The following is a 23,389-nucleotide window of genomic DNA, read 5'->3' on the forward strand; positions in this document are numbered from 1 at the left end:
AAAAGTTAATGGAGAGACAAATAAGAATTTATACTTAGTCCCCAAAAGTAATAGGACTTTTTTTTTTTTTTTAAGATTTTATTTATTTATTTGACAGAGAGAGACACAGTGAGAGAGGGAACACAAGCGGGGGTGGAGGGGTGGGAGAGGGAGAAGCAGGCTTCCCGCGGAGCAGGGAGCCGGATGTGGGGCTCGATCCCAGGACCCTGGGATCATGACCTGAGCCGACGGCAGACGCTTAATGACTGAGCCACCCTGGCGCCCCAGTAATACGGACTTTTAAGGAGATATAATTAGAGAAGAAAAAAGATCACCCGGAATGTGAAAAAAAATTAAAACTTCAGTAGACAAAAGATGAAATAGTCCTTATGGTAGGCAGAATAGTGACTGTGCAAAAGTAGCCAAGTCCTAACCATGCTGATCCTGTAAACGTGCCCCTACATGGCAAAAGGGACTTTGTAAGGTAATTAGGTGAAGGGTCTCAAGATTATCCCAGATGATCTGGTGGGCCCAGTGCCTTCACAGCATTGTTACAAGTGAGGGTTAGAGAAGGAGATGTGACAGTGGAAGTAGAGGTATCGAGTGACCTGAAGAGGGAACCATGAGCCAGGGAGTGCAGGTGCCTCTAGAAGCTGGAAAAGACAAGGAAACAGATTCTCTCCTAGAATCTCCAGAAGGAACACAGTCCTGCTGATGCCCAGATTTCAGACTTCTGACCTCTAGAACTGTAAGATAATAAATTAGTGTTTAAGCCACTAAGTTTATGGTACTTTGTTACAGCAGCAATAGGGAATGAATGTAGTCTTTCTGAAAACTGAATTAATTATCTGGTAGAATCAAATGGGAGAACTATTTCATGTACCAAAAGTACAAAGAGAAGGAAACACCAGTGAAATGGCAGACACAGACTGTAGAGCTAAGCTGCTTAATCTAAATAGTAAGCATCTAGAAGGAGGAAAAAGAACAAGTAGAAAAAAATAAGTAAATAGATAACAGAAGAAGATGTCAATGAGCTGAAGAAAGATTTTAGTGCAGATTAAAAGACCACAGAGTCCTAGACAAGATTATTAAACAGGACATTTAAAAGATCTAGATTTATTGTGTAACATTGTTGAATTCCAAGAATAGTGATAATAAAACACCTTACAAGCTTTCACATAGAAAAATCACTTATAAAGGAGAGAGAAATCAACATTAAACTTCCCGTTTATAACCCGCTAAGGATTATTGAATAATATCATTAGTTTTAAGGATGTGGGGGGGAAAGATTGCAATGAAAAACTCATATATTTATAAATAGGTCGTATGTATATTAGGGCCAAAAAAGACATTCATTTATTCCTTTATTTCGTATCTGTATATTGAGTATCTCATTTGTGCTAGATCTATTCTAGGCATTAAGGATATGGCAACTTTTATATTGAAAGAAAAATTTAGTAATAATCTTATACTAAATATTTAATTAATTAATTTATTTATTTGAGGGGGTTAGGGGAGGGGCAGAGGGAAGGAAGAGTCTTAAGCAGGCTCTATGCTCAGTGTGGAGCCTGTCTCGGGGATTGATCTCACGATCCTGGATCATGACCTGAGCCGAAATCAAGAGTTGGACGCTTAACCAACTGAGCCACTCAGGTGCCCAGGTATACTAAATATATATATATTTTTAAAGATTTTATTTATTTATTTGACAGAGACACAACGAGAGAGGGAACACAAACAGGGGGAGTGGGAGAGGGAGAAGCAGGCTTCCTGCTGAGCAAGGAGCCTGATCCCAGGACCCTGGGATCATGACCTGAGCTGAAGGCAGACGCTTAACGACTGAGCCACCCAGGCGTGCCTATACTAAATATTTTTAAAGCAATCTCAGCAAAATCCAGGATTTAGGAGGAGTGGGTGGGAAGCAATGAAAGAACAGATAAAAGTATCATGACAGCTTCACCTTGGTGCAGGAAAGTTATTCAGTAAGGCATCACTAGGGTTATAACTATGTTACATTAAAAAACAGTACAAGTCTATTGTTAACAGTGAGAAAGTAACCACTGAAGTGCCAAATTAACATAGGGAAAAAGAATAAACAGAAATTCTACTAGCTGGGAAAAGAAGAAATAAAGAGCAAAATAAACAGAAATTATGAAATTACATGAAAGGAGAAAGAGCCACCAGTCTTCTTGCAGTGAGTCCCTTTCCATCTACTTTGCGGGGCACTAGTGAGCCCTTCCAATCTCCAAATTCACATCCTTCGGATCTGGGAAATCTCTCCTCTCTCCAACTGGAATTCCTATTATTTGGATGTTAGATATCCTGAACTGGTTTTCTAATATTCTAAACTCTTCTCCTATTTTTGTCATTTTGACCTATCTTCTAAAAAAGTTCTCTATCGGGGCGCCTGGGTGGCTCAGTTGGTTAAGCGACTGCCTTCGGCTCAGGTCATCATCCTGGAGTCCCGGGATCGAGTCCCACATCGGGCTCCCTGCTCGGCGGGGGGTCTGCTTCTCCCTCTGACCCTCTTCCCTCTCGTGCTCTCTGTCTCTCATTCTCTCTCTCAAATAAATAAATAAAATCTTTAAAAAAAAAAAAGTTCTCTATCTTCCAGTCTTTTAGATAAGTCATTATTTCTAATTATCAAGAATCACTTTCTGTTCACTACATACTCCATTTTTATGAAATCCTGGCCTTTATCATGACTGTAATCTTGGTCTCTCTCAGGATATTAAAAACAGGTTTATTTTTAAATATTTTTCTCTAGTGTATATTGTCTCCTTCAGTGGTCTTATTTGTTTTGGCCTCTCCTTTCATGTGGCTCAGAAGTCTGATGAACCTTGTCTGCTCATATTTAAGAATAAAGCACCGGGACGTCAGTTGATTAGGGCTTCCAACTCTTGGTTTCAGTTCAGGTCATGATCTCAGGGTTGTGACACCAAGCCCCACATAGGGTTCCACACTCAGCGTGAAGTCTATTTGTCCCTCTGCTCCTCCCCCCACTCGCATACGCTCTCAGTCTCTCCCAAATAAATAAAATCCTTGGGGGAAAAAAAAAAAGAACAAAGCACTAAACATGCTAATGTGAAGCCCAAGAGTGTGTAGGTGGCGGCTGACAACTTCTTACTGGGTAATCCAGCCAGGTCTTTCATGGAGGACACCCTACTGCTGGCTTCTGTGGGGCTTTCCTCCTGGGCTAGACAGACTCCCCAGATAAGACTCTTCTCATCTCCTTGGCTGTCCAAGTGAAGAGAGATGGGAGCCTGTGAGCACTCACCCCATCCTCTACTTCACCGGGCCACAGCCTCTGTTTCACTCTCTGGAGAACAAACCTTTTATTTATTAACAGAAAGTGAACAGAAAGTGATTCTTGATAATTAGAAATAATGACTTATCTAAAAGACTGGAAGATAGAGAATTTTTTAGAAAATAGGTCAAAATGCCAAAATAGGAGAAGAGTTTAGAATATTAGAAAACCAGTTCAGGATATCTAACATCCAAATAATAGGAATTCCAGTTGGAGAGAGGAGAGATTTCCCAGATCCAAAGGATGTGAATTTGGAGATTGGAAGGGCTCACTAGTGCCCCGCATAGTTCATGGAAAGGGACTCACTGCAAGAACACTGGGAACAAAGATCCCACACATTTCACAGGATGGTAAGCAGTTCACACTCAAGGGGACAAGAAGAAGAATTTTAGACTTCTCAGAAGCAGCATTAGAAGCTGGAAGACAATGGAACAATGACTTAATCATTTTTTTTTTTAATAAATTTTTTTAAAGATTTTATTTATTTATTTGACAGAGAGAGACACAGCGAGAGAGGGAATGCAAGCAGGGGGAGTAGGAGAGGGAGAAGCAGGCTTCCCAGCAGAGCAGGGAGCCCAATGCGGGGCTCGATCTCAGGACCCTGGAATCACGACCTGAGCCGAAGGCAGACGCTTAACGACTGAGCCACCCAGGCACCCCATGACTTAATAATTCTGAAGGATAGTTTTCACCTAGATTTCCTTATTTAACCAAACTATGAGAGCAAAGGTAAAATATCCAGACTTACGTAGTCTCAAAAATACTACCTCCCATTCACCTTTTCTTTGCAAGCTGCTGGAGAGGCCATGTGCCACCTAAATAAAGGAGTGAAGCAGTGAGAAAGGCTAAGTTGGAAATAAGAGATGTGCCATAGGAGAGGTGAGAACAGGGCCCGGGATGCCAGTGTGCAGCAGGCCTAGAGAGCAGCCTGTCCAGGCCAGGGCAGGTCTCACGACTCCAGGAGAAGTTGCTCCCAGATAATGCGATGAATGGGATAACAGGAGTTTAAACACCAAGAGGAAAAGACATTTGGGAGGAGAAGGTGGCTTTGAGACAGTGATAAGTACATAGAAGACTAAGCAAATGGGGAAAATGACTACTTCTAGGGGTGGGAAGAATACTATATAGAAGAAAGGAAAGCTAATCATAGTTTATTATGTGGGTAAGTAATGGATGGCATTTCTTTTGTAATGATGCAGACATCGAATATTAATGTAACCAAAATGTCCAATTATCCACATTGGGAGAGGGGGGAATGACAAGGTGTGTGGTTTGGTAGGAAGACCATAGTAAGTAAGCGGAAAAAGGCCATAGAGCTGGAAAATCAAGACCCAGCAAAGGAAGCTGTTTGTTTAGTGCTAGGAAGACAAATACTGAAAGAATCAACTAAACAACTCGAAGTGGCCGTCTTTGGGTAGGTGGAACTAGGAGGAACGCAGCATGTATGCATATGCCTTGTGCAAGTATGTGGGACTTGGAATTGTGTGCACGTTTCATTTTGAGAAAGATAAAATTAAAAAAAAAAACCACTTCAAAAGTTAAGTAGTATGGAAGATATAAAATCAAGTTTATCAGCTGTTATAAAAAATTATATTGAACGCAAATACTTTATTTTACTAAATGTAAATGGGCTGAATTCCACTGTTAAAGAACAGAGGCTGTCAGATTGGGTTATTCAACCATTTTGCTATAAGCACCTATTGCCCTTTATTCTAGGAAAGCATCTGATTGGGCTTTGTTGTTTCTCCTATTTGATCACATCTGTGGAACGGCTTGTCAAAGTTCTCTGCCTCCCCTACTCAGGGAATTAACATGTGACTCTGAGCTAGGCCATTAGGACACTGGAAACTTATTCTTGATCTTAGCAACATAAAGTCTAAAAATTTTATTCTTGATCATAGCAACATAAAGACTGAAAATAGTTGGGACTGATCCATCCCAGGTATAATACTATGAGGAGACAGTCCATCTGCTCCTGCCACCTGGAGCCCCCAGCTGCCTGGTTCCTCTTCTTTCCAGGAAAACTAGAAGTTTTCCTGCTGGTTCCCTCTGTCTCATGAATTCCTTTTCAGTTTTAACCAGTCAGTCAATTTCAGTTGCTTATAATGAACTCTATCTGATAAGATTAAACCTCAAATAAGATTCAGCTGATACACACACACACACCCCTTTAATTTTAATCTTTCTTTCTTTGTCTCTTATATGTAAGTTTGTAATAAATCAGTAAGTAAGTAAGGCAGGTAAAAACAAAAAGAAAGTAGAACTTAAGGTCCACAAAACAGAATTTAAGCAGAGAAACATTCAAGACAAAGTGGGTCATTATCTAAAGATAAAAGGTGTGATTCATAAGGTAGGTGTAACAGTCTTATACGAACCCGAAAAACTTAGACAAATACAAATATATAATGAAAAAACTCTTAAAAACTGAGAAGATGTAATCAATAAAAAAAGTACATTTGTAGTGGGGGATTTTAATTTATCTATTGCAGAATTTAACGGATAAAATAGAATATGGAGATATACACATCATTATAGAAATAAGTAGAAAATGTGAATAGGGAAAGTCCATGTGATAAATAAACCTCTGAAAAGATGCTCAACAACATTTAGGGGAATGCATGTTAAAGTAACAATAAGAAATCCATCATACTGGCCAAAATTCAGGAATTACAACATCCAGTGCTAGGGAAAATACAGGAAGAAAATAGGTACTTTCAAAAGCTATATGGAAATGTAAATTATTATAATAATTTTTTTCTTTTTTTCCTTTTTTTGAGTGTGTGTGTATGTGTGTGCGCGTGTGCATGCAAGCATGGAAATAAGGGCAAAGGGAGAGGGAGAGAGAGAGTCTTAAGCAGGCTCCACACCCAGTGCAAAGCTTGTCATGGGGCTCAGTCTCATGATTCTGAGATCATGATCTGAGCCAAAATCAAGAGTCCAATGCTTAACTGACTGAGCCACCCAGGTGCCCTTGTTTTTTTAAAAAAATATTTTATTAAAAAAAAAATTATTACAATATTTAAATCATTACAATAAATTCAATATTTAGAAGGAAGTAACCTTTAAATATCTCTTAACTGTAAATGCTTATATCCTTTGACTCAGCAATTGAAATTTTGGGAATCTGTCCTATAGAAACAATAGAATTAGAATGTACTGGATATGCATATAGAAATTTTTGTTACAACATTGTGTGGAGTTGCCAAAAACAGGAAAGTCTGACTAGTCATAAGTGGAATAATTCTGAATGAAATTGAAATGCGTCCATACTATGGAATGTTACTCAGTTGTTAAGGGAGTTGGCACTAACTGTAGACATGGATGTATCATTGACTAGGAAAGCAAGTGGTAAAATAACATGTCTGATTTAACCCATTTTTATAAAATATATAATAGAAACCATGTGTGTGGTATATATGTATCTATGAATATTCACATGAGCATGAAGAAAGGTGTGGAAGCATCAACCAGGCTGTTACCAATTGTCACTTTAGGGGGGTGGGATAGAGAAGGAGATTGTGAATTTCTTTCACTTTCTATAATCATATGATACTTTTGTCATTAATGAAAAATTAACAACAGATCAAGTAAAAATATTATCAGAGTAAGGCATTTTCTAGGAAACATGTAGTATTTAATCAGCAACAACCTGGAAGTCTTAAGTGGTGAAGAAATTGATAGGTATGTTTTCCTGTGAATCACAGCAGCATTTGTTTTTATTCTCCGTGATCAGGATTTGTAGTGTGTTATCTTATATTTTAATTAAAGTGAGGGCTACCCATTCTATGCTGTTAATAAGGTTCTGTTGTGATACTTCTGAACTATTTTTGCTTTTGACAGGACTGTCATCATCAGTGGAATACAATATAATGGAGTTGGAACAAGAACTTGAAAATGTGAAGACTCTTAAGACAAAATTAGGTACTGTACATTTTTGTTCCTGACTCATGTCCTGGTCTTGGATTCTTTCCAAAGACTTGCCTATAGTCTGAAATATTAAAAAAAGTGATGAAATCTTTAGGGTATGTTACAAGCTTCCAGTCTGTCCAAAGCTATAGATACAGACTGTTTTTTAGTTTGGGGAGAAGATAAACATGTATGTACTCCCATTTTTGTTTTGTTTTGTATGTGCATAAAAGGACTTTTCAGATGCTGATGTTCAGAGATGTCACTCTGTTGTCTCTTCACTTGCATTATTTCTGACGAGTAATCTGTCCTCCTCATCCTTTGAATTGTCTTTTTTCTGTCTCTGCTTTTAAGATGTCCTCTTTGTCACTGACTTTGAACAGTTTGATTCAGATGTACTTTAGAGTAGTTTTCTTTATATTTCTTATTCATTGGCTTCATTGAGTCTCTTGGATCTGGGAATTTATAGTTTTCGTCTAATTTGGAACATTTTTGGCCATTGTTTTTCCAAATGTTTTTTTCTTTTCCTCTCTGTGCTACCCTTTCAGGGACTCCAGTTACATGTACACTGGCCCACTGGAAGTTGTTCCCCAAACTCACGGATGTTCCTTTATTTTTCAGATGTTTTTCTCTGTGTGTTTCATTTTGCATAGTTCCTCTTACTATATCTTCATGTTCACTACTTTTTTCTTTTGAGTATCTAATCTGCATTTAATCCCATCTATTGTATTCTTCTCAAACACTGCAGTTTTTTTTATTATTGTTTTTAAATAGGCTCCACGCCCAGTGTGGAGCCCAGTGCAGGGCCTGAACCCACGACCTTGAGATCAAGACCTGAGCTGAGATTGAGTCTGATGCTCAACCGACGTAACCCAGGCATCCTCAGACACTGCAGTTTTTATACTTATAAGTTCTGTTTAGACCTGTTTAGTCTGTGTCCTCCACTTTTTAAAAATATGGAATATATTATAATAACACAATGTTTTTATAACTTCTGTGTTAGTTCTTGATAGATTTTGATTGATTGACTTTCCTCCTCATCATTGGGTATATTTTTGTGCTTTTATGCATGCCTAGCAATTTTTGATTGGATAGTGGACACTGAGAATTTTACTGCTGGGTGCTGATATTTTTGTATTCCTGTAAGTGTGGAACTTTGTTCTGGGTTGCAGTTAAGTTACTTGGAAGCAGTTTGATATTCTTGGGTTTTGCTCTGAAGGCTTGTCAGGCAGGGCTAGAGCAGCATGTCCTCTAGGGCCAGTTGTTCCCACACTAAGGCAACAATGCTTGTCATTTATGAGGTCTCATTCTTACCTTGTGGGAGCAGGCCCTATTCTTGGCCCCTTATAATGGTTGGATACTCCTGCTCCATGGGTGGTTCTTTCTTCAGGGGTGGGTTGTTTGTTCATGTACCTGAGCTGATCTTTACCCTACTGAAGATTCAAGGATGACCCTTTGAAGATCCGTGGAGTTCTTTCTCTGAGGACTTTTGTCTGTGGTACTTTGCTCTGTATAGTCCAGCTAACTTGGTCTCTCCACACTCCCATTTTATGTCCTCAACTCAAGGAATGAGTTGGGCTTTGCTTGGGTTCCTGTGCCCTCTACTGTGGTCAGCAAACTGTCGCAAGACAGTAAGCAGGAGCAAACCCAGGGCTTGCCTTGTTTGCTTCCCATCTCTCAGAGATCTTTAGTCTTGAAAGTGTTTCATATGCATGTATTTTTTGTTTCCTAATTGTTTCAGCCTGGATGGAAAATTGGTCCCTATTATTACTCTGTTTTCAGAAATGAAGTCCAGTGTTTTATTGTTGAAAATTTATTCATTTTCATTTTTCTTTTTGTATTGAAGTATAATTACCATGCAGTGTTATATAGTGATAGTTATATAGTGATTTAGCAATTCCATATATTACTCAGTGCTCATCATGGTATTTTACCCATCCTCCACCCACTTCCTCTGCCAATCATCAGTTTGTTCTCTGTATTTAAGAGTGGTTTTTTTGTTTTTTTTTACTTGTTTTGTTTTGTTTCTTAAATCCCACATGTGAGTGAAATCATATGGTATTTGTCTTTGTCTGACTAACTTACTTCACCTAGAATAGTACACTCTAGCTCTATCCATGTTGTTGCAGATGGCAGGATTCCATTCTTTTTCGTGGCTGAGTAATAGTCCTGTGTGTGTGTGTGTGTGTGTGTGTAAATGTATACAAATCACATCTTTATCCATTCATCTGTGGATGAACACTTGGGTTATTTCCATGTCTTGGCTATTGTAAATTAATGCTGCAATAAACATTGGGGTGCATATGTCTTTTTGAATTAGTGTTTTTGTTTTCTTTGGGTACCCAGTTTTGGAATTACTGGATTGTTTGGTAATTCTCTTTTTAATTTTTTGAGGAACCTCCATATTGTTTTCCATGGTAGCTGCACCAGTTTGTATTCCCACCAACAGTGTATGAGGGTTCCTTTTTCTCTACATCTTTGCCAACACTTGTTATTTCTTGTGTTACTGATTTTAGTTATTCTGACAGGTATAAGGTGATATCTTATTGTGGTTTTTATTTGCATTTCCCTTATGATGAGTGATGTTGAGCATCTTTTCCTGTGTTTGTTGGACATCTGGATGTCTTCTTTGGAAAAATGTCTATTCAAGTCTTCTTTTCATTTTTTAATTTGGTGCTGGGTTGTATAAGTTCTTCATATATTTTGGATATTAACCCTTTAGTGGATATATCATTTGCAAATGCCTTCTCCCATTCTGTAGGTTGCTCTCATTTTCATTTTTGTAAACAACATCATATTGTCTCAAGTTACTTTATTCATTCTGCTGTTGGTGGATATTTGATGTGTTTCTCTTCTGTTATTATGAATAATATTGGTATAAACATTGTTCTCCATACCTTTTGGTACACATGTTTTTTCAGGGTACATACCTGGAAGTGGAATTATAGGATCATTGAATATGTGAATATGCAGTTTTCTAAAATAATGCCAAATTGTTTTCCCAGGTAGTTGTATTATTTTGCATTTGTTTTAGGCATGAGTAAGACTTCCTGTTGCTCAGCATCTTTGTCAACAATTGACAGTGTTGGACTCTACATTTTTACCAGTTTAGTGGTTGTGAAGTGGTTTTCACTGGTGTTTTAATTTATATGTCCCTGATTTGTGTTTCCAGTGTTCATTTAGCTTCTGCTTGAAAAACATCTGCTAGCATTTCATTAGTGCTTGTTTGTTGGCAACGAATTCTCTAGTTTTTGTTACCTGAAAACATTTTTACTTGCCTTCTCATTGGTAGGGCATTTTTACAGAATTAAGAATTCTTATCTGGTAGTTTTCAACATTGAAAAAATGTCTTTTTAGTGTCTTCTGGTTTCTGGTTAAAAGTTGTATTGTTGCCCTTTTGAAAGCTTTTAAGATTTTCTTTTTGTCTTTGTTTAGTAGTTCTACCCTGATGTGCTCAGGTTTGGTTTTCTTTGTGTTTATTCTTCTGAGATCTGTGGCGCTTCGTCAGTGTGTGGCCTAATGTCTTTTATCCATTTGGGGACTTGCTGGCCATCGTCTCATCAAATGCTGCTTCTGCTCCTTTTCTTTTAGTTCCTTTGACCTTAGCTGCACATGTGCTAGACCTTTTCACTCCTGTATTGTTTTCTGAGTTTCCCCTCCTTTATCACATTCTTTGATCTGTGATATTTTCTATTGATGTGTTTTCCATTTCAGTGTCTTTTCAGCTGTGTCATAACTATTGCTAAATTATCTCTTGAAGTCTTAATTTTAGTTACAGTATTTTTCAGTTCTACAGTTTTCATTCAGGTATTTTCTAGATTCAAATTATGACATTTGCCATCTTGTCACTTACCTTATTGAACATATTAATCAGTTATTTTAAGACCTCTTTCTGATAAGTTCAATATCTGGATAAACTGAGTCTGTTTCTATTATCTTTTTTCTTTGTCCTATCTCCAGGGAACATTTGATTGAGTGTCAGGCATTTCTTATACAAAATAAAAACTCTGGATAATGTTTTCTTCTTGAGAGGATTTACTTTTTCTTCTGGTAGGCAGTTAGAGTAGGGACAAATCCTTTCATCTGTCTGGGCTGGTGATAGTTCCAGAGTGGGTTTTGGTCTTCTTGAGAGTCGGTCGCTTTGCAGTTTGGCCTTGCTCCTACTGTATAGCTTTCCTAAGTGAAAGCCTGGGTGTTTTGTTGTTGACTATGATACCATCTTCTTTATGTACCCTGAACTTTAGTTTTTATCTCAAGAAATGTGAGCCTGACAGAAGCTTTGCTCCTTCTCTTTGCTGTACCTTCTAGTCACTTTCTCAGCCTGCTGGCCACTGGTGCCTTGCAGGGCAAGAGGCTGAATGTTAGGCTCCCTTCTTTTTTCTTTCCTTTTCTCTGTGATCATAGCCTCTCAAATTTTGGCTGCCTTGGTAGCCCCACACTCCAGTTTTTGTTTTTCTGATGCTGTTGAGTTTGCTGAAAGCATTGCTTTAGCAACATTTTCTTTCACCCACTGATATTTGCTTGATTTCTCAGCTTCGTGGGGCCATGTCATTTTTTTGTTGGAAGACTCTGAGGGAAAGATAGTGCAAATGTGAGGGCTCACATCAATCCATTTCACAGAGTATTGACCTCATAGTTTTGTTGCGGTAGCTCTGTGATTCCTTCATGTATTTTTTTTCTTAGTTAAGTTTGATTTGTTTTTACCAGTTGTTCATAGCATGAGGATTGGTGTGATAATCAGGTAGATCACTGTAGCCAGAAGTTTGCTTCCACCTTTAGAAAACTGGAGGTATTTATCTTTGGATTAAAGGGGATTTTTACTCATGTTAATTAACTTTATTCACTCAAATCTATATCAATGTGTAAATCTACATCAAATACAAATATTTCTATATTTTCATAGTAAACCATGTATTAACAGTACATTTTGTTAGCAACGGAAATGTCTTTACAGAGCTAAAATGTAAGCATCATAGGATTGAGCTATTTAATGTAGCAAAGTGATTTTTAAACTCTGATTTTTATAGTTTTTGGAGGAAAATTAAAAATAATTTATGTTTGTGGAAAAGAAATTATATAAAAATAATACATACTGATTATAGCAGTAAGGAATGAAAATATGGGTCTGGAGAGAATTTTTGGAAATCTTTTGTTGTATTTTGTTTTTTTTCCTAATAGAGAGGCGAAAAAAAGCTTCAGCATGGGAAAGAAATTTGGTGTATCCTGCTGTTATGGTTCTCCTTCTTATTGAGACAGTAAGAATTTATTTGCCTAGTTAAATAAAGCAAATTATTTTTTATTTACTTTGATATTTCAGTATGGCAACTCCCTCAGCTAAATGGGTTTCAAGTAAACTGGTTTTCTATCAACAGGATTAAAATCCATCTATACTTTTATTTGGAAAAACTCAATAGAGCAAAAATGGAAATTAATGGCAATTTTTAAAAAGTTCTTAAGATTAACTATTTCCTCATGAAAGCAGGACATTTATTCTTTTGTGCCATTTAGAATTAAGAGACAAGGTATTGCCGATATCTTGCTTCAGACTATGATGGGATGTGAAAATAATATTATTAAATTAGTTCTAATAACATTTTAACCATTTTTTAAATCTGTGGAGTTGTGGGTTTCCAATTGGGAATCAGTCAGTAACTGGATCTATATTATTAGCTTTAGTCACAAGCTTTGAAATTGTAATAATTTGCAGAAGCTTTTAGAGTTTATTCTGGAGTTTTTGCAGATAGTTTGATTACTTTCGGTTTGTTTGTGTGTAGAATTTTGGTCTTCTCCTCTGTTCTGAAGCGTATATTTGGTTGATAACTTAGATTTTAATACATGTGTACTCACAAAATATCTGTGAAATTCAGAACTGATAATCATTTTTTGTGTTGTAGTCCATCTCGGTCCTCTTGGTGGCTTGTAATATTCTTTGCCTGTTGGTTGATGAAACAGCCATGCCAAAGGGAACAAGGGTAAAGTGCTTAAAATGTCTTTCTTTTGCAAAAGTGTTCTGTGTATATACCCAGAGTGTTTCAAATAAGTAATTTAAAACATCACCTTTCTGCACCTTTGTTTCAGGTTGTATGAATTTCTTTATGTAAAGAGCCTTTGTAAACAGTGTTTGTGAACTATGACTTTTGTTTCTAATTTCTTACTTTTGGTTGGCCAGCCCTTTTACCAAATATCAGAGTTTCCTTTTAGATTTTGTATCACAGTTTATTTTAGTTTTACTAAAGTTCATATTTGTAATTCTTTAAGAAAATGTATACTCTGTGAAATAGTGATGTGGAAGGAGTTTATTAGATGGATTCATAGTGTTTGCAAAAGATCCTGATCTGTGGTTGGTAGACTTATGTTTCAGAAGAGTCACACATTTTATGAAACTGAGTCAAATGTTTAGTTACTGGAGGAGAGTCAGATGTACATCTTTTCATGAATTTGTTTTCTCTCTTGTTTAAAGTTGATTCTATTAAATTCTATCTTTTAGCCCATTTAAATATATTCTCCATATAGAAGGTAGTTATCACTAAAGATTCATTTTTGGCATAGTTCTAGGAGTCTCTGTAAACTTTTGATTGCTTAAAGTAGCATTTACATCCTAACATTTTCTTACATTTTTCTAAGTCAGTAGCATTCTTATTCCCCATAGAAATGACTTCAAAATTCTTCCAGACTTTTAGTGCCGCTTCTCTCTCTGAACCAGAGGATGTATACCTTTCCTCTCATAGAAACAAGCCAACATCAACCTAAATTTCTTCCCTTCAGTCCAAGACGGAGATACCCTGTTCTTTCAAAGCTAATTTTTTTCAGCCATATTCTCCAGTTAGATCCTGCCCTCCTCTAACTTTTGCTGGACCTTGTGCCTTCTGTTACTGCCCATTGTCTAGCCAGCCAACATGCTTTCCAGGTGCCTCATTCCACAAGCAAGCAATAACACTAAACGTACTTCATCTGCAACCTGGTCTTAATCTTTTGTTAGACCCAAATTCATTGATAGAGCAGGAAGTTATCTACTGTGTTGGCTTCTATTCACTTTGTAACCCTCTTTTATACATTGCACACTGTGTAAGTCCCAAACCCCCATAGTACATTTTTGTACCATCCCCTTAGTGTATCATAGAGAGGAACTTATACCTCATAGGGCCTATGCATGATTGTGTAAATAAATCAGATCATCTTAATTCTGCCTGGAGGATTTCTCTTGAGATAGGGAATATTCCCAAAATGTTTTCACCCAGCCAATAAGCTTTCTATTAGCATTATTCATTTCTTTGTCAAAAGATTGACAAAAAGTTGATAGTTCTTTGACTTGTTTATATATATGAAATTTCCATGAGCATTCTTACTTCTTTATGCCAAAATTAGAATGTATATATGGTATGTATGATATTATTTATTGGTTTATTTTTTACTAACCTGACTATACATTCTTAATTTTCCTGGTATTTTTGTTTGATACAATTAAAGCTGATAGTAGAACAGTAGTTCATATTTGAATACTTCCTTTAACTGGTAAACTTTGAAAATATTCTTCCTACTTTAGTAAGAAATTATTTTTTTGCCTGTTTGGTCTCATTAATAAATACTGGTTTTTCTGCTTGTTGTCTTTTAAGTTCTAGATAAAGATAGGTTTTGACAATAGGTATAATGTTTTGGAAAAATGTGTAGTGTTACCTTAAAAAAAATCTGTGTTAATTAAGTTGAATCTTTTAAAAACGTCTGAATTCCCAAGGAAGATTTGGGGAAACAAAACTTTCAACTGTAGAAATAGGATCTACACATTCACTTTCTTTCTATGCTTAGCCTACTTTGATATATTTTAATTGTATAATTTTATATGTTGTTGTAGGGTTTATTTAAATAATTATATTCTATTCCTGTGGTACTGTTTTAAAAAGAATTTCTTCCAGTAATATTCAGGACTTTTAACAATAAGTATAATATCATTTTGATAAGTAAATTACATTTGAGATAAATTGGAGATGTTTTGAGCTTGTTAAAATTATTAACACATGCTTGCATTAGTTGATGAACGCAATCTAATGTCATGTTTTATTGTCCTTAGAAAATCTAGATGTTATTCTAGGGTATTAAACATTCCTAATTCCTGTATTTATGAAACAGTTTTAGGGAAAGCAAATATATAGTGTCACTGAATTCTGAAAAGCGATTTTTCCCCCCCCCAGGGTCCTGGAATAGGAAATGCTTCTCTTTCTGCTTTTGGTTTTGTGGGAGCTGCACTTGAAATCATTTTGATTTTGTATCCTTTCTTTAACTAAACATTGTTTAACAAATTTTCTGTTTAGTTTTCTGGAACAGTGGTAACTTACTAAGATACTTGCCTAGAAGGGAAAAACAAATCAGTCTTCCTCAAGCACGCCAAGTGGCTTTTTGTTTTGTTTTTCTTTTGGACCTTAAGAGTTTCTGGAGACTACTGTAGTTCTTTAAGGAAACTTGCATTCTTTGGAGGGTTTTTTCCTTGATTCTCACAGCTATCTTATGGTGTCCTCTGTTGTCGGTTTCTATAGCCTCCGATTTTTTGGAAATTTTATTCCCAAGAAGGATGACACAACTATGACAAAGGTAAGGTGAAGTCTTAGGTGGCTGTGCTTCCCTTTTGCGTTCCAAGGGAAAGGAGCTGTTTTATTTTGTAATCGCCCTGAATGGTTCATTTGCGGTGATAGGTATTTGTTTGTAAATTGCATAAACACAAACTGAAAGATTTTCAAAATGCTGAATGAGTGGGAAAAGGATGTGCTGCTCTGTTTAATTTGGATGGCATCCATTCACTTGTAAATGCATACAACTGCAGAGCTTGTTAACCAGCTACAGAAGTCTACTGAAAGGACTCTTTCTCCTCTAAAAGAAAACGTATTGCTAATGAGTAACTTTGATTGTGCAAACTGTACTTCAGGGAGCTTGTTTGAAATCTGAAGAACTTAGTTGCTACAAGTAGTAGAGACAAAGTATTTCAAATTTGAATAATTAAAGCAAGACGGAAGAGTTCTATTCAGAAACATTTTGTAGTCTGAGGCTAATTTGACTTCCTACAATGTGTCATTGGCTTTGGAATAACAAAGACTGTTACCTTATGTAGTGACTGCATCGTTTTAAAATATTCCCACAGGCTGACCATGAAGAATAAGTAATAAGAGCTGCTGGTTTCTTTTTATTATATATCATATATTTTCAGCCTATCTTAAATTAAAAGGGAAAAGTTATTTTATGTACTTTATTTACCTATCTATAGAATGCTATGCTTGTTGACATACTTAGCATTTAGTTTAAGTGATCATCAGCATTAATCAGTATTTTCAGCTCCTTTTATTTAATATGAAAGAATAAGCATAGGACATATTGGAAATGAATTATTAGAATTTAGGGGTTTTAGATTTCTAGTTTTTGGTATTAAATCTTACAATAGTTGAATGTATTAGAAGTAGATATTATATATCTTGAGCAGTAGTCTGGCTTTAAAAATACAGTCAGAAGTATTAAATGTATTCATTCTATTTTACTTGACAGGCAACCCTTTTTAAAATTGGCAACCTCAATCAATGATGTAAAGTGCATTGTCTGAGGTGTAATTTAAGTGTTCTATAACTTTATATTTGTGCCAGCTACTGTAAATACCTTCTAGAACTTTACAGATGTAACTTTAAATATTTGTAGTAAACGTTTCTTAGTCTCTTTAAATTCTATATTGAGTAATATCATTAAGAAGTTAGCAAAGTACAATACAATAGTACAAGGTAAGTAAAATGTGCAGTAAGTTCCCAGAGTGTGAGTAGATTGATTGCATTGGTCATTCTGCTGTCTGACTGCCCAATATTCTTTGTGATCCCCACACAGATCATTGGGAATTGTGTGTCCATCTTGGTCTTGAGCTCTGCACTCCCTGTGATGTCAAGAACACTGGGTAAGTTTACAGGAGAAATGTCCATTTAAAATCCATACCTTGTTAACATATCTTTCTTAAACTTCTGCCTTAACTTTTAGTTTTTGCACTTTTTCAAAAAGATCATCCTTTGAAATACAGTATTTCCTTTCACATTATTTTATAACTTCTATACTTCGTTTATGTAGAGAACCATACCAAAACAAGTACTTGTATCAAATAAAGACCATTTATTTTTCTAAATACTTAAAAATGTTCCTTCTCCAAACAGTGGACAGTTCTTTCCACTGACTTAGTTAAGCTTTTGAGTTCTCTGGTGAGAAAACTGTGATATTAAAAAAAATGTTTAATGTCTAGAAAGTATTAAACTAATTTTTCTTATATGAAATGTGTTTTAAAACTTAAATTTAGTATGTGGTGTAAAAAACTGAAAATGTGTAAAACTTTAAGCTGCTTCATGTCCATGAAATAGACTTGAAAACAGTGAGGTCTTTGCGAGCATGTGCAGATTTCAAGGGCATCCTTTGGTTGTTGACTTTTTTTCTTGCCTGTCATTTATGTAGTTTTCTTAATTTTTCAATTTACAGGAACGTTGATCATCTTTTAAAACTAATACATTTCTACGTTGTCATTGAAATAGTTGAACAAATCTTCACTTGGCCTTCTTACCTTTTATAAAGCATGTTGCAGGCTGTGATCTCACTTCTTGGCTAAATATTATTTCAGACAAAAGTTTCCGTTAGGCATTTCTGTTTGGTTTTCTGGACCTAGGTTTCCACTTAAGAGTGTTCACAAATGATTAGAAGAATCCCATCATTCAACCTTCACAAGTTGCTCATAACAAAAATTACTAGTTGCTTTGAGTTGCTTTTGTTTACCTCTTCTGTTGCCTCCCTTGTTGATTTAAGACTCCTGGCCAGCAGGGAGGCAGGCTGCAAGAGGGAAATAGAGGCTTTATGGTTATCTGTGCAATGCTTACCGAGAATTTCATGTTTTAGTAAGAAGTGAAATCTAAGTATAAATGTAAAGAGACCACTGTTTCACAGACTAATAGAAAGCTTATTTACTTAGTGGTCTTACCTCTTTTGTGTTTGCTTTATAGGACTTGTTATTGTTTTGACATCTGCTTATGGTGTGCTAGTCTTGAAAATGCCAAAAGTATGCACTTTAGTAACTTCATTTGTAACTAAGTGATATCATTTGTTTTATGACAGTCCAACAATAATTTCTGTGATATTATAGCCACCCTACCATTTAGTCATTTATAAAACTCACTGTGATCTGTTATTTAAGATTAATTGTTAATAGTGATATATACTGATTTTATGGAAGAAAATTGCATGGTAGGTCTACTTTTAATACAAAGAAAACAACTTAATGACAAAATTTGCTTTTTGAAGATCAACAAATTAAATTCCTGAGTAGTTTGCCATAGAGATAACTAAAAAGAAGAAAAAGAAAGATGGGACAATTAGAATGCAGCTAACAAACGCCTGGACCCAGCTGTCCAAACAGGATTAATGGAGCGCATTAGGGTACAGTGAGTCATGTGGCGCTTTGCAAAATATCAACACGCACTGCATTACAGGTTATGCCCAGTGGCACTGAATAGATGAAAAGAAGTAAATACGTTAAACAGATTCATGGAGGCTTTTCACAGTATTAAAAAAGCAAATTTCTGGACTAAAAGAAGCAGCTTTATTTTAGTATTATGGGAAATGCAAACTAGAGAGTTACTTTGTAATTCCTCTATTAACCCTTTAGGACTGAGCCTTTGATTTTTAAGAAGATAAAATGTGGAGAATTGTCATGAATGTTATCCTGGTGTATAACAGGGTTTTGATTTACCAGCTGAAAAGCTCATAAGCCTAGAATAGAGGATGTGTTTCACAACCACATTCCAAGCTGTGAAAGTTTTCACTCTTTCTCTTTGCCTCTCCCAAGGAAAGCCTGACCCTTAGGATGTTCTCATCTGCCCCTGGGAAACCCACGAGCAGCACCCAGATATTTACAGTGAAATGAGAAATGAAATAGCAAAGAAAAATCCAACATTACCTATATATGAGCAGCTTTTCTCTTATTTCAGCAATTTTCAGTGATAGTTTTTACTTTAATTGTAAATTGAAAATACATTGAGTCCTGTATAAAATAATTAATTTGGTGATATTTTTGCTTCAAAAATGAAAGTGTTATATGAATTTTATGGTTTTTGGCTTTTTAATTTGCTAGCTGGTGTTACTGGTTCAACAGAGGCAGCATTAAACTCTAGCTTTAGACTTCCGTGCCTAGTGTGATAGGACACATTCATTAAAGAAGTCCTTTGATCAGCTGCTTATATTTGAATATGGAAAAATTTGTACTAATTGAAAAATTGCCACAGAGTAGATTTTATAAGCGTATCACTTGACAACCAAGAATTAAGTTGTGAGGACGATTTTGACCATGTATTTTTGGCTAAATATAATTAATGTAAATGATGGTTTTGTTGTCTATAGGAAACGCAAAGAATCTGAGCTTAACATTTCTTACGCAAACTCTTTAAAGCCCTTTAAAAAAGTAATGCCATGTCAGTGCATATGATTTCCAAAACATTGCTTTGCTGCCTATTTAGACTTTAGTTTTGAAGAATCCAACATTTTGGGGGACTTGATGTCTGTATGTGCAGTAAACAGTTTACTGTTTGCTTTGACCCTGACTGGAGGAGGTGGCTGGCGAACAAGGTGAAAATAGAACAGGACCAAGCCTAAGGAACTCTCTGTAGATGCCCAAACTTTTCTGCAATAAAATACTTTAAAAGCAGCAATGAATTCTGTAAGAACAGATTTTGTAAGATTGCTGACATGCTCTTTATTATGCTTAATCAAGAAACTACTGAGAGATGGACCTTTTTTCACATTGTTACTTGCAATCTCCTTTAACAGGGAAAATTTTTCTCAAATGTAACCAACAGGCTTTGCAATACTGTTACTAATTTCTTTTTTAAAATTGTTCTTATAGTTATTCGGCTATCCTGAAGCTCTTTCTGTAACTTGTAAATTATACAAGGCCCAAATGCAGAGTTTTAAAAGAAAATGTACTTAGGATACTAAAACAAGAACATTTACCCCTTTGAATCACCTTGAATTTATTTTTTAGTACTTCCATGTATTTCTCTGGGTCCCATCTAGTCCCTCATCTTGCAGGAGATAAAGTGGATTACTCTTTTGTTCCTTGATGAAGGGAACCTGTTTAAAAACTGGTCCATCTTGGAGAGGTCTTGATTTCGGGTTTCATAAATATACTATTAATCTTTACCCTGGGCCAGTTCTCCAATTCTCAGTGTAAAACAAAAGTGAATGATGCTTAGAAATGACAAATGCAAAATAGAAGTATAAATCATAATATATATTCCTAACTATGACTTTGATTAAAAATAATTTTAAACGCCTTCTTGACAAATTCTGTATGACTTACTTATATTCAGTTATATTGCAGAGAGTGGCACTAATTGATTTTTGGTTGATTACTATTGTTCTTATATCTGAACAATAAATTTGTATATCTAGTTATGATTTTTAATAATAAAGAGAAAGTTATTGTGTGTCAGATGTCTAAAAGTTAAGAGACTAACTAATGCTCAATCCTTAAATGCTCTTTATTCCCAGTATCTACTTGTTATATTCTTCTGGTGCCACTCTTATTTCAGGGAACATAGTCCTGTCTGAGGAAATGTCATGTTGGCCACACATTACATTACCTAAATAATATAGCCATCTGTTGACATACATCCAAATATTTTAAATTTTAGTTTGTTAATAAAATATTTTTATATGAAAATAATTCTAGTTAGGATAATTTAGCTAGAAGGAGGCTTAAGATGTAATCCTTAAAATGTTAAAATTAAAAACCAGACAGTAAGCTATAATAAAGGTCTACTTTGTACTAAGAAAAAAGGCCTCTAGCCTGGCTGAGAATACTTCATAGCACTCCTGCGCACAGTCAGTTCTGAGACCGGTGAATATATTATCTCCTTATTTGTAGGAGATTTTATATTAAAATTAATTTTAATTATATAAGTATAGACATGAATAAATTCTCCTTAAAAGAATACTAAAATTAGAGATCAGGCTACAATTCCTTGTGACCGCCAGTTTTACTCCCAGTTCCCTCTTCAGAGTATCCAGGTCTTCAGATCCTCTTCTGTGCATATGTAGACATACCTGGTGCCTCTGTAGGAAATGTGAAATCCTCACCTGGGGTTACCGGGGTGCTGACTCTGGTCATCGTTCTTGTTCCTTCCTTTGACTCCTGACCTCAGTGTGCTGTCTAGTAGGAGCTGAACTCATTTCCTCTACTGGAACTCAGTCATCTGAAAATGAATTTCAGACCCCCAAAAATTATCTCTTTCTGTTCAGGTCACCAGTGACCTCTTAATCGTCCCATTTTGTGGATTCTGTTTTTGTCTTAATTGCTCCATGGCATTTGCTGTTTGTAATCCCACTTCCCCTATCTCTTCTTTCTTTATTTCTGGTCCCCGTTCCCCTGTTTCTTTCTTCTCCTCTGGCCATTCCATAACTGTCTGTTTTACTGCTCCTCAGCATAGCTGTCCACTTGTCCCCAAACCCAAACCTCCAACCCAGCACACACCCCTGAGCGAAGAACAGATAATCCCAACTCTGTGCTCCGTTGTGGGTGCCATCCCACACTGGTCGTTTCTACAGCAGGACCCACACTTGTGTGTGTGTCTCTGTCCCTCCCTCCCTCCTTCCCTCTCGCTGCCTGTTCTCTTCCCTCCCTCTTTCCCTCCTCTGTATCCCTTCAGTCCTTCGCCACTTTCTATCTAACAGGCCAAAACAGAAACCTGAGAGTTATGTTAGATGCCTCTACTTCTTCATGCTGACACCTAATGGTGATACTCAGTTTCATCCCGTTAACAATTCTCACATTTGCTTCTTCCTTCCCATTTCCCTTACAAAAAGTGAAAAGAATCAGACTCCTATAAACATCCAAGCAGAGAGCTGAGTATATGATTTTATTTTTAATACTTTATTGTTAGGGAATGTTAATGAAGTAGATTCTAAACAGGTGTTCTTTTCTTTGAGGAGAATAGAGTAAGAAGTGAAACCAAAGCAAATGAACTGAAGAAGTATTTACTTTTCCAAGTCTGGAAGTATTATTGAGGGACACTGTGGAGGCTCCATTTCTGGATGTTTTCTTCAGGAAGAGAGGAGACAGTTCCTGTCCAATTTTGGGGGGGCTTAAACGTTTATCTATTTGAAAATCAGCACTTAGGTGCTTCTTGGACAGTGATTTTCATTCCCATTCACTGGCTTTTAGTTTATTAAAATTCACATAGTCTCGTTCATCTGGCCTACTAATTAAGTTGCCTTCATATTAGGACAAAATGAATTTGTAGCATGTAAACAGTTGTGACTAAAATTGGTTTGATATTTGCAAACACACTTGCCCGCTCTGAGCTTTGGTTCACATTGCTATCACCTCTCTCCTCACCTGTCTACCTGTCCAGTTCCTCCCCATCCTCTAAGGCCAGGTCACAGGCTGGTCATACACAAAGCTCTCAGATTCTTCTGTATTCAGCCTTGTGTTATACTTACCTGCATCTATTGGCTTTCTCAAGAAACTTTACATCCTTTAAAGGACAAGACCATATTTTATGTATCTTTTTATCCCTTCCAGAATCTAGTTAATAAATATTTGTGGTGTCAGTGGGTGCCCCGCGTTGAGTGTGGACTGTGGTCTTGGAATAGGTGAATTAAGAAATTGGCTGTCTTGCTTCCATCCTGATCGTCTTTATTTCCATGTTTCAAACTTGTTTGACCCAAGTTAGTTTTATTATTTTAAAAGACCTTTATTATTATAAGGTAGAAACAACTCAAGAGTTCATTGACAGATAAATGCATAAACAAATTGTGGTCCAATACATACAGGGGAATATTATTCAGCCATAAAAAGGAATGAAGTCTAAGTGAAATAAGCCAGTCACAAAAAAACGAATACTATGTGATTTCTCCTTACATGAGGTCCCTACGGTCATCTAAATCATAGCGACAGAAGGGGGAATGGTGGTTGCCAGGGTCTGGGGGGGAGAGGAAAATGGGGAGTTGTTCTTTAATGGGTACAGTTTCAATTTTGCAAGATGAAAGTTCTGGAGGTTAGTTGTACAATAGCGTGAATGTACTTTACACTTAAAAATGGTTCAGATGGGGGCGCCTGGGTGGCTCAGTTGGTTGGGCGACTGCCTTCGGCTCAGGTCATGATCCTGGAGTCCCTGGATCGAGTCCCGCATCGGGCTCCCTGCT

At 36.4% G+C, this 23,389-nt stretch overlaps 1 protein-coding gene across 7 annotated transcripts in view; it reads left to right on the top strand.

Moving 5' to 3' along the window:
• LMBR1 (limb development membrane protein 1) overlaps positions 1-23,389 on the top strand; it is a 161,276-nt gene that overhangs the window by 118,648 nt on the left and 19,239 nt on the right. For 6 of the 7 annotated variants that reach the window (XM_045863970.3, XM_064575664.1, XM_064575665.1 and 3 more), the window contains 6 exons: positions 7,127-7,207; positions 12,371-12,447; positions 13,087-13,164; positions 15,379-15,452; positions 15,685-15,775; positions 17,045-17,111. In XM_045863970.3, the coding sequence (XP_045719926.1) occupies positions 7,127-7,207; positions 12,371-12,447; positions 13,087-13,164; positions 15,379-15,452; positions 15,685-15,775; positions 17,045-17,111 (468 nt within the window). The remainder of the gene's footprint in view (positions 1-7,126; positions 7,208-12,370; positions 12,448-13,086; positions 13,165-15,378; positions 15,453-15,684; positions 15,776-17,044; positions 17,112-23,389) is intronic. The other variant, XM_064575663.1, reaches the window with a different exon arrangement.

Source organism: Mirounga angustirostris, unplaced genomic scaffold (genome assembly GCF_029215605.1).
Source record: "Mirounga angustirostris isolate CCGP_5_RB_7025 unplaced genomic scaffold, mMirAng1.0.hap1 SCAF_12, whole genome shotgun sequence".
Lineage (NCBI taxonomy): Eukaryota > Metazoa > Chordata > Mammalia > Carnivora > Phocidae > Mirounga > Mirounga angustirostris.